This window comes from Dreissena polymorpha, chromosome 1, assembly GCF_020536995.1.
Source record: "Dreissena polymorpha isolate Duluth1 chromosome 1, UMN_Dpol_1.0, whole genome shotgun sequence".
In the NCBI taxonomy this organism is placed as follows: domain Eukaryota; kingdom Metazoa; phylum Mollusca; class Bivalvia; order Myida; family Dreissenidae; genus Dreissena; species Dreissena polymorpha.
Window position 1 is genome coordinate 40150172 of NC_068355.1, and position 12757 is coordinate 40162928.

Sequence of the window (12757 nt, forward strand, 5' to 3'; positions counted from 1 at the left end):
ATGTGTTTGTGAAACACTATGTCCCCATATATTTGACCTTTGACCTTGAAGGATGACCTTGACCTTTCACCACTCGAAATGTGCAGCTCCATGAGATACACATGCATGCCAAATATCAAGTTTCTATCTTCAATATTGCAAAAGTGTACATTAAATGAGCGATTTTGACCCATATATTTGACTTTTGACCTTGAAGGATGACCTTGACCTTTCACCACTCAAAATGTGCAGCTCCATGAGACACACATGCATGCCAAATATGAATTTGCTATCTTCAATATTGCAAAAGTTATTGCAAATGTTAAAGTTTGCACAATCAAACAAACAAACAAACCAATGAACCAACAGACAAATCAAAAACAAGTTGTCCCCCACTATAAAACAACACACTCTTTCGCTCCTTTATTTCTAGTTAATTCAGTATGATGTGGCAAAATGTTTCTAATTTTTTATGGAAAATGTATGTATATCTCTTGACCTTATTTAAAGAAGATTCAACCAAGGCCTTGATATGATATTTTCATGAAAAAACATTCTTACATAGTTTCATGAAGATTGAGTAATTTATGTGGCTTCTATTGAGGTAATAATTGTTTGCGAAGAATTGTCACGGTTGATTGTTTTTTGGACTAATATGAGCCATATTCATACTTGGCCATGATATTGTCAAGATATACTTAGTAACCAAGTTTCATTAAGGTTGAGTAATAAATGGCACTCAGACTTTTCGGTTGCCAGATTTGCATTCTTCCTAGATAGTTGATTTGCATTCTTCCTTGATAAAGTTAAGATAAACACTCTGACCTAGTTTCATCACAATTAGAAAAAAAAAAGCCTCAAGAGCTTTACCAACTATCGACAGATGAGGCCTACATAAAGGATGTTTGAAGTGCTATGGTGCCCTAAAACTTTAATGCGCCCATAGAGAATAGAATGATGCTCCCTCATTCCACTTTTGTCTCCAAACTCCACATACCTAAAAAACTCAACCTTGATCTAAAGTCATGCTGGTAGACTCACACACCAAAATACAGGCAAATATCTGAAAGTGTTTCCAAATCTGGAAAAGTGTTATTTTACAGAAAAAGGCAAAGGCTGGAACTTGATCTGTAGGTCATGTAGGTAGACTCAAACACCCAAAATAAGATTACTATATATATAAGCGTTTCTCAAATTAATTCTGGATATGTATTATTTTAAAGAAAATTCCTATATCCAAAATAAATGGACTGGAAGGAAACTCAAACTCGATCTTGTCATGTAGAGAAACTGACATACCAAAATTCAGATAAATCTGCAAGGGTTTAGCCAAAAAGACCAGAAACATTTTTCTAAGTCCAAGGCCCATAACTTTTCCAGAACAAAATATTAATGTCATCTGTAACTCATGCCGGTAGACTCACGTACCAAAATCTGGTAAATATCTAAATGCGTTTAGGAAAACCTCTGAAAGACTGACAAACTGAAGTAAGGCCGGGCAGTTTGAATACTACATGCCATCCTACAAGGAGCATAAAAATAAGAAGAGACCAAATTATCAAAAACATAAATATTTATACAATAGAATAATTTTTGATTGCGCAGTATAAATCTCATTCATGTGTAAAAGACATGTACACTTTTTGGAAAATCCCCAATACTGTAAAACCAATATAATTTGTGCAACATGAGTGATTTGTCGTAGATTTTAATGGCTCCCCACACTTACAAAGTTATATGATCAAAAAAATTATATTTCTGAAGTCCTTTGTCAGAAATATTTCCAAGAAGATAAACTTCTTATTTGATTAGGGAAAACTTATTACATATGTAAATGCACCAGCTATCTCTTGATTCAAACATTGGAATAAACACCATCAAACTAGTAAGTAACTATGGCAGATTTAGAAAAACAGACTTTCTATTTTCAGCTCATCTGAGCACAACATGCTCATGGTTAGCTTTTGTGATCCCTTTTTGTCCGTCGTCTGTTGTGCGTCGTCCGTCGTCAACATTTTGCCTTGTGAACACTCTAGAGGCCACATTAATTGTCTGATCTTCATGAACATTTGTCCCATTGATACCTCGACTGAGTTTGAAACTGGGTCATGCTGGGTCAAAAACTAGGTCACTAGGTCAAAAAAAAAGAAAAAACTTGTGAACACTGTAGAAGTCATATTTGATGCCCAATCTTCATGTAACTTTGTCAAAATGTTTGTCTAAATGATATGTTGGTTGAGTTTAAAAATGGTTCTGGTCCGTTGAAAAATATGGCCGCCAGGGGGCGGGGCAGTATTCCTTATATGGCTATAGAGAAACATTGTGAACACTCTAGAAGTCACAATTTTTGCCCAATCATCATGAAACTTGATCAAAACATTGGTTTCATTGATATCTCAGGCGAGTTCGAAAATGGTCCAGATTGGTGAAAAAACATGGCTGCCAGGGGGCGGGGCAGTTTTCCTTATATGGCTATAGTAAAACCTTGTTAACACTCTAGAGGCCACATTTATTGCCCAATCTTCATGAAATTTGGTGGGAAGATTGGTCTCAATTATATCTTGGATGAGTTCGAAAATGGTTACGTTTGCTTGAAAAACATGGTTGCCAAGGAGCGGGGTATTTTTCCTTACATGGCTATTTATGGCTATAGTAAAACCTTGTGAACACCCTAGAGGCCACATTAATTGTCCAATCTTCATGAAATTTGGTCAGAATATTGGTCTCGATGATATCTTGAATGAGTTTGAAAATGGTCAGTTTGCTTGAATAACATGGCTGCCAAGGGGTGGGGCATTTTTCCTTATATGGCTATATATGGCTATAGTAAAATCTTGTTAACACTCTAGAGGCCACATTTATTGTCCAACCTTCATGAAACTAGGTCAGAAGATTTACCCCAATAATATCTTGGACGAGCTCAAAAATGATGCTGGTTGGTTGAAAAACATGGCTGCCTTGGGACGGGGCATTTTTCCTTATACACTGTAACTCCAATATAACGCGGATGACGGGGTCCAAGCCACGCAACAGCGTTATAAACGGACAGCGTTGTAAGTTTTGAGCTTATTTATTTAAGGGGGCTATAAAAACAGGTATAGTATAACCTATAATATAGGTCCTGTGTATTGTCATGCTGTGTTGTCATCCGCAAATACATTCATATTAACTAAATCGAACGATTACAGTATACATACCGCTTTTCTAATGTGCACATTTATCCGATAATCCAATATAATTACAACATCACTTACGAAAAAATACTGTTATACATTTATGACAAAAAAAAAAAAAAAAAAAGGAAAGAAAAATATGTGTTTTTGTTGGATTTATCATACTACATTTATGACAAGAAATATGTTTTTGAATTTCGTAAACAAATTCATATGCTTACGCCATTTTTCAGAAAAATTAGTACAGGGCATTTATGGGGCACAGCTTTCATTGGACGAGCGAATTTAAATTTAAATTGAATGCAATACGATACATGTACAAAGAAATATTTTATTGCGTCATATGCAGCATGTAAAAAACGTGCTTTCCGTGGACATTCTGATAACGGTCAAAAATTTAAATGCATCTCTGTTTACTATTACACTGCGTTAGCATGTAAATAATTTGTCAGGATTTTTTAATTTATTTTTTGTATACGTACTGAAACATCAAACACACACAAAGATATTTTTATTTATCAAGCATGTGTAGCATATAATAAACGATAACACACTTACACGGCCATAGTTTATACAATGAAATATAATACACGATAAATACAAAACATAAACAGGTAATCGTTTTAAATAACTTTAATTTGATAATTATTCGGCTTGCACTTGCCTTATTGAAATTAGCGCACCGAAGCGCTCTGATAGGGAATACATGTAATGAACACGGACTGGCGAGTTTTCACACCTTAATTGACATTACACAACAGATTAACACCAATCAGCTGTCGAGTGTCATTTAACCTCTAATCGATTAAAATCAGTTAAACGGACGGATAAAACAATCAAGCTGTGATCGACGGCTTCTTTGAATTTTCTGATAATACATGTAGTTGCTTAACATGGTTTTGAATCAGAAATGGAAGGTTGGAGAAAAAACGGGATCCAAGGAACCCCCGCGTTATATTGGACACAGCGTTATAACTGACCGCACTATATTGGAGTTATAGTGTATGGCTATAGTAAAACATTGTTAACACTCTAGAGGCCATATTTATTTTCCGATCTTCATGAAACTTGGTCAGAAGATTTATCCCAATAATATCTTGTTATCTCAGGTGAGCAACTTTGGGCCTTTCAGGCCCTCTTGTTTGGTCCAAGTTATTACAAAACCACTTTGCTGAATGTGCAAGATATATTCTGGTATAGGGATAGAAAAATGTAGTTTAACAATAAGTACACCCATTGAAGTAAAACAAGTAAAATATTTGTCTGTTTATTCTTGACTTAAATTATTTTGCCTCACTGATTATTATCATATGACATTTTCTTCTTGAATAAACATTTGAATTGACAGTGTGTCTTAAAGGTACAGATTGCTTTATTGTCACCTCTTATCAAGCCTTTGTTTAATTTAGGTGTTATTTACTCAATTGGAGTTATGTGAAACTGACATAAATATCACCATTCCCTTCATTACAATTACACAAGAAAAGATGGGTATGCCAAAATGCGTCAAACTAAGTAAATTCTTTTATTTTCAGTTATCTACATTCTCAGGTGATTCACATAAAGGTGTTCAAAAACCTCATGCTACTGGAAGTATGGACATGCTTACTGGTGATGCCTCCCACTTAGAGGCCACACAATATGTGTGTTGTTCTGTGAAAATTGGGGAAAATGCATGTGCGTAAAGTGTTGTCCCAGATTAGCCTGTGCACTCCGCACAGGCTAATCAGGGACGACACTTTGCGCTTTAATGGTATTTTTCGTTTAATGGAAGTCCCTTTTTACCAAATATCTAGTTTTAACGGAAAGTGTCCTCCCTGATTAGCCTGTGTGGACTGCATAGGCTAATCTGGGACAACACTTTACGCACATGCATTTTGACCTGTTTTCTTAGAACAACACACATATTTAGAAGTCGTTGAGCAAAAATGGATAACCAACTTTTATGTCATCCAAGACTTTTTGACATAGCCAGAGCTTTAAAGTCATAAGTTAGTGAAAACAAATAGCAAATTGCTACTTAAAAACATTTGAAAATGTCAACATTTGGAAAATGAGAATGTTAATGACTTCTTTGGAAACAAGAGCTTTATCACAAACTTGTAGGCACCGCATCCCTTTGTAAGCGATATTTAAAGGCAAATAACTCAGGATGTTGATGACATTTTAAGTTTCCTTTTAATCGCTTGTGTAAGTAATGGGAATATAGATTGCGAAACAAAGCTAAAACATTTTGTGCAGACAAACAAAACAACCAATAAATAGACTGACTAACAGAGTTATTTCAATATATCCCTCACTGTGGGGGTATTAATATTTCAAATATAGAACATGTGATTGTGTTTATCCTTTTTCGGCGTTAGCTGTATACGCCAGCTTTTCACCTTACCTGACCTTTGTAACTGTCCAATAAAATTCAAATAAAATTTCCCGCGGCTAGTTCAGAATGAATACACTTCAGTTAGCCCATAGGCTGATATGAGCATACCATCAGAACATTGGAAACATGTCCGCGTCTTTGTAACACTGTTTTACTGCGTGTTCAGCATGAAACAATTTTATCTCTAATTAAAAGGCTTAATAGATAGAACAATTTTACACTCAATCTCGACATCAATACAGTTTGTGCGTCCACCTTTTATTTTCAGAGGCAACAGCGTTTTTACTTAAAGGTTATGTTCTCATTTTAGTACTGACTTTCATATTCCTATCAACATGTTAACATGTAAAAGTATAAAAAGCAGTAGAAGCGTGGCCTCACTTTAATGCATTGCATTTCAACCCGCGAGTTATCAGGGTTTATTTACAGATCATCGCTGCGTCCGAAGACTCTTATGTGCTGACCTGAGTTCTTGCCAGTTTGTTATATAATATAGACCCTATCCATGAACTAGGTGAACTGAGATTTTCTTTAGACCACAAAAGATGTTAAATGAAGATATTCAGCGATATAATTATGGTATGTCAATAATAGAGTCTTTATGTGTTTTCAACAATACCATGATAAATATTATTTTTAATTAATTTAACAAGAATTATTCCACCATATTGCCTAATGTATTAAGCATGAGCGCGATGATTCTCGATACTGTTAATAATCGAATCAAAAAGCAATGCCCGACAAACCACTAAAACAGGTTTGTTTGAAGAACGCCCGTATAAATATTTAAAATATGTATGATACTTCGCGTGTGGCCGGTTGACTCATATGTTTAAATTTCACTTCCATTCTTCATTTGGTTTTCTGTTTTGTATCTATAGGTTTATGACCAGCAATATGTAATTATGTAAAATAAGCCGCGAAAACTCCGCGTAACATCCCGTATTGCGTGTGATCCAGCTAAGAACTGCACAGAAAAAGACATTCGCTATCCTTGGTCTCATTTTTTGAACTCTTTACCTTTCACAAACTCAAACCACAATCAACGCCGTATATTTTTTTTAAAGATATTTTTTGTTTCAAGGTTCTGCATATTTTCCTGTTTCAAAATTATTACAGTTGAAAGGAATTTCAGTTGACTTTATAAGACAAGGGTTCTTACAAGTGTAAGGAGGTCCACAGCTGAAGTTGAACTCTTACCATCATGAAAAGCCTCCAATTAAAGGTAAGCCTATCAGACAGGGAACCTGGTCACAGATGAAGATGGATTCTTAACCTCATAAGGTGGACTCCAACTGATGATTACTGTATGATACTGGGGACAGGATCTTCACAGTTGTAAGACAGGTCACAACTTAAAGCGGGTATATACGATTTTTATATGTGCTGAATTGTAAAATATTGATACAAATATGTTATAATTACACACACTATGCAAGAAAAATGATACATTTAAGACGAATTTCATAAAATACAGCAAATACAAATTAGCGCCCCGAGCCGATTGTGACGAAGATAATTCGTAATTATTTTCCTACAATAACCGACGCATTCGTCTTTTTTGTAAGTGTTCATGTGTCGTATGAATCGATATCGTTGCAGAAATTTCAAATGAACCGTTAAACTAAATTTAGATTCACATCGTACATGCATGATATATATGCTGGCGAATTCGGCTGTACAGCCTTTTTTGATTTCAGAATTAACTATCTGGCTTATTTAGCATTTTTCGACACACGTTTTTCTTAACTTTTATTTTAGTTTATATTGAAATATATGTATAATAAGTTTTTTACACATTTTATATTTATTACTAAATATTTGACAAGATCGTATATACCCGCTTTAAGTTGAGTTCTTACCATCGTAAGGTGGACTCCATGTAAAGTTGAGTTGTACCATACTGCTGTTTAGAAAAATCTTCTCCACTTTCAAGTCGCGGGGCTTGCCTGGCCATGTCTGGTGAAACTCTGAAGAATGTCATACATCAATATAAACAAGAGTGCCAAACTGTCACAAGATACGCCCGTTTTAAGGCTTTGGACAACTTGATAACTTTAAAATGACCCATTTTTGAACTTGACCTACATATCATCTAGACACAACTTCTGACCAAAGTTGATGAAGATCTGATGAAAACTACTTCAATTAGAGAGCGGACACCATGCTAAATGATTGAAATGCACTAAGTGACCTCGTGACCTAGTTTTTAACCTTGCATGACCCATATTTGAACTTGACCTACATGTAGATATTGTCTAGACACAACTTCTGACCAAATTTGGTGAAGATCGGATGATAACTACTTCAATTAGAGAGCGGACACCATGCTAAATGCTTGAAATGGTTTAAGTGACCCTGTGACCTAGTTTTTGACCCGGCATGACCCATATTTGAACTTGACCTAAACATTGTCTAGATACAACTTCTGACCAAGTTTGGTGAAGATCGGATGAAAACTACTTCAATTAGAGAGCGGACACCATGCTAAATGCTTGAAATACACTAAGTGACCCTGTGACCTAGTTTTTGACCCGGCATGACCCATATTCGAACTTGACCTAGATATTGTCTAGATACAACTTCTGACCAAGTTTGGTGAAGATCGGATGAATACAATTTGAATTAGAGTCCGGACAAAGTGGCGCCGTTGAAAATGCACTAATTGACCCTATGACCTAGTTTTTGACCCGGCATGACCCATATTCGAACTTGGCCTATATATCAACTAGATGCAACTGCTGACCAAGTTTGGTGAAGATCGGATGAATACAATTTGAAATAGAGTCCGGACAAAGTGGCCCCTTTGAAAATGCACTTATTGACCCTATGACCTAGTTTTTGACCCGGCATGACCCATATTCGAACTTGGCCTAGATATCAACTAGATGCAACTGCTGACCAAGTTTGGTGAAGATCGGATGAATACAATTTGAATTAGAGTCCGGACAAAGTGATGCCTTCCGCCCGCCGCCCGCCGCCCACCGCCCGCCGCCCGCCGCCCGCCGCCCGCCGCCCGCCGCCCGCCGCCAAGGGGTTTCACATAATACGTCCCGTATTTTATACGGGCGTATAAAAATAGGTTATAAGACTGTAACTACATATGTTTGCATATAACGTAATAACAAACAAATAGGCAGAGTCTTGAACAGATGCGTGTACAAACGGATGTCTCTGATGATTCAGAGTTGCAAGGGATAAAACAAATGGTGATTATTGGGTTGCAATCAACCTTGGCCTTTATTTCCAAATCCACTTTACCACTTACAAATGTATTTTGAGGCATTTGTAGTCCCATAGAAAGTTAAATTTAATTAAATACCTTTCTTACTAAATTCTTCAAGTTTTACAGGCTTCATTTCCAACCCTTAGGTACTGCATGATGAGCAGCAAACAGCATAAAACTTGAACAGACTGCAAGTTGCAAAAGCCATTTTCACTTTGCTTCTTTTGGGGGAAAGGGTTAAGGAAGTTCCTTGAATACATTAAATTCCTCAAGTTTCTGACATCTTGACCTCAAAACCTTTAAGCATCAGTCTTTTCTTTTTTCTTTTTTTTAATTCAATATAATACAAACAATGTATACATGTATATGATCATAAAACAAAGTGATACTATGTAGCAGCAAGAATGTTCAAACATGTTATACAAGATATGCTAATACAGTCAAACCTGAGAACAGCAGTCAGTCAAGGGAAATGACTTAAGTGACCGCGGTCCACAGGTGACAGTTGTTTTTGGATCACAATTTTAAGATGGTTGGTCAGTTGATAGAATTGCTATGCCGTTAACCCACCCAGTCATTTGCATACTGTGTAAAACAAAGGCTCATTGCCTATAACTAAGCTTAATAACAGAATTAACTTCCAGTGAATAATAAAGAATTATATCGTATAGATTGCTTTAATTTTATATTGTTAAACTAAATAAATGACTTTGTCAACGCTAGTTTAATTGTTTACTCATGCATCGCGTTCATTCAGTAGATAAAGATTGTCATGTGCCATTGACGTCATGTCAGAAAAAGTCTAAAAGTTTGTTATAAATGTTGCAAATCAGTGTATTTTTTGCCTTTAAAGCCGATCACTAATCCTCTTATTGCCTTCTTATAAAAACACTCGCCAGTTTAATGTTGTTTTAAACACTTAATCAGCGATAAAGATCAATTGACTTTGTCACGCACCCATGCGTTATGCCTGCAGACGATTATTGCTATTACACCAGAACTTTTTCCAGATTCAAACAGTTTCAAACACTTGACTGGTTCCTCTAATGTGAGGAACTTATGTTTACCACTCATTGTTATTCCGTGATAAATTATTCCAATTGCTTTTAAAAGTGTTGTGTACGCTAGAAGGCTCTTTTAAAGAATGATCCGAAAATGTTGTTTTCAAATCCATACTCAAGGTTGTAAGTACAATATACTAATTAGAGGTCATTTAATAATCGATAATTACTTTAAACGTGTCAAAAACTCTGACATATTTTCTTTTGAAGATACCCCTCATTATTATGCCCGGAAAACAAACCGTCTCAAAACGCTATGATTTGTTTACTCGCAGCGGGCTGCTTTCATAATATCAAAGGCAATAACCGCTATCTGATGCTTAACCCGCAAAATAGATGGAAAAATGATTTGTTGGGTTTTTAATTTTCGGGACTCGAGACGACTGACGCGTGACGGTTGTTTTCAGTTTAAACATGAATTTCGGAGTGGAATATACTGGCCGTTGGCCATCATGGACAGGTGACCGATATTCTCAAGTGTAATATAGAGTGATTTTGGTCAAGGAAATCCAGACTGACGGTTGTCTGCCGGTGACCTCATATCTCAGGTGGCCGTTAGGTCAGTTTCGACTGTTTATACTTTTTTTACCTTGTGGTTTCTTTTTGAGAAAAAATAGGTTAATATGTATTTTTTTCTTTGGTTGTTTGTGGGTTTTTTTAAAGAAAAACAACAGAATAGTTATGAATAAGGATGAGTCAGTCAAAAGGATCAGTCTTTTCTTGCAAGTTACAAGCTCATGTCACATAGACCTTGGATATGGTACTGGTAACCTCAATATCAAAATGTGTCTTCTTTTCCTCCAATGTAATCTTATACCAATTTGCAAAGTTGTAAGTCTATCTGTTGTAAAAAGAATATATAAAATATATTGCCCTGTGACCTTTATCTATGCCTCATGACCAAAAAAATCAATTCTTCCCTTTCACCCCACTGAGCAATATACAGTCAAACCTGAATTAAGCGGTCAGTCAAGGGAAATGACCAAAGTGACCGTTATCCTCAGGTGACCGTTGAATTCGGATCACAATTTTCAGATGGTTGGTCAGTTGGTAGTATTGCTACGTCGTTATCCCACCCAGTCGTTTGTATACAGTGTAAAACAAATTCTCATTGCCGTTAACTAAGCATAATAACAGAATTTACTTCCATTGAATAATACAGAATAATATCTTATAGATCGATTTAATTTCATATTGATAAACTAAAGCAATGACTTTATCAACGCTTGAATAATTGTTTACTCATGCATCTCGTTCATTCAGTAAATAAAGCTTGTCACATGCTGTTGACGTCACATCTGTACAATTCTAAAAAGAGGATTTGCTGTCATAAACTGATAGTACAGTCTTACTGTACCGTTCTCATTCAAAGAAAAAGACGCAAAAAAATTGTTAAAATTTATTCGTTCCCAAACACCATACAAACAGCATTTTCATTCAACAGCCTCATTTAAAATACAAACATTTATTCATTCTTTATAAAAAAAAACATAGCACATCATGCACAAAAAAACAAGATAACTTATCACGCAAAAAACTTCGAAACACATACAACCATTATCACTCGCAACAATCAAAACAATTCACTTCACGCTAAAAAACTCGCTTATCTTCTTTTGAATACTAGAACACTTGACCCGGTGCGCAAAGAAATTCGTCTTGAAATTTCATGATGGAGTCAAGCATTACCAGGTTATTCTTTGACAAAGCAACGTTCTTTAAGCGATCGATGTACTGGCACGTTTCGCTGACGGAGCAGACAGTCCTAGATGGTTGAAGTGCAGAGTACTAGCGGTCATTTAATTAGTGATAATTACTTTAAACGTGTCACAAACGCTGACATATTTTCTTTTGAAGATACCCCCACAATTATCCCTGGAAAACAAACCTTCTCAACACCTTATTATGTGTTTACTCGCAGAGGGCCACTTTTATTATATCAAAGGCAATTACCGCTATCAGACTCTTTAACCGCAAAATAGACAGACAAATGAAGTGCTGTGTTTTTAATTTTCGCGACTCAAGACGACTGACGCGTGACCGTTGATTTCAGTTCAAACATGAATTTCGGTGTGGAATATAGTGGCCGTTGGCCGTTATGGACAGGTGGCCGTTATTTTCAAGTGTAATATAGAGTGTTTTTCGTCGGGGGGATTCCAGACTGACCGTTGTCTGCAGGTGGCCGTTAATTTCGGGTGGCCGTTAGGTCAGTTTCGACTGTATACTTACCTGGTAATTGTATTATCATAGGTCAAGGCATTCTCCAGATATTGTGTGGACACAAATTTATTGTTACCAGCTCATGTAACCTTTACCTTTGACATGGCGACCATCAAATCAAAATATGTATTCTTTTCGTGACAACAATACCAATTTGCATGATTGTGGCTCAAAGGGTATCACATGAAACCAATCATCTACAGACTGACCCATCTACAAACCTACTGACCTCTGCTTTTTCAAAGGGAATCATAATAAGCATAGAAAAAAAGAATGAAAATATATTTTGAAAAGTCATTTTTTCAAGATGTGGTACACAAATTTAAGTGTAACATGTAACCTTCACTTTATCTATTATCCTGTCCACTTACCATTATGATAGCATGGAAAATTTAGTTCACTGAGCTTGCATGGCACATCAGCCTGAAATGTAACACATAAGTGAACAATAAACATGGCAGCACCGCAAAACCAGGTTTTCAACCTCTAAGATATTACTTCAAATAATTGTGCTAGGTCTAAAAGTTAGTTACCTACACACAAACTGTTAGCCTTCACTTTCTTCATCAGTCACTCATTACACTTATATGAATACCAATAATAAAAATTTAACATCTCCATTCACTAAATACTGATAGGTTTTAAAGCACTGACATGACATTTGAAAATTAATGAAACAGTCATGCAAACTTAAAGAGAGAAAACTAAACACAACAAG

General features: G+C 35.9%; 1 protein-coding gene and 1 long non-coding RNA gene across 2 annotated transcripts in view; both read right to left on the reverse strand.

Moving 5' to 3' along the window:
- Window positions 1-12457, reverse strand: part of LOC127877414 (uncharacterized) — an 88448-nt gene extending 75991 nt beyond the window's left edge. Inside the window, exons 1-2 of the mRNA XM_052423274.1 lie at window positions 12411-12457; window positions 7395-7502 (exon numbers count right to left, since the gene is read on the reverse strand). Of these exons, the coding sequence (XP_052279234.1) occupies window positions 7395-7434 (40 nt within the window). The 5' untranslated portion in view covers window positions 7435-7502; window positions 12411-12457. The remainder of the gene's footprint in view (window positions 1-7394; window positions 7503-12410) is intronic.
- LOC127865062 (uncharacterized) lies at window positions 7768-8505 on the reverse strand. The gene is made up of 2 exons (XR_008042464.1): window positions 8055-8505; window positions 7768-7897 (listed from the first exon to the last, which is right to left on the reverse strand). It is a non-coding gene; the product is annotated as an uncharacterized LOC127865062 (long non-coding RNA).
- Window positions 12458-12757: the final 300 nt, after the last annotated feature.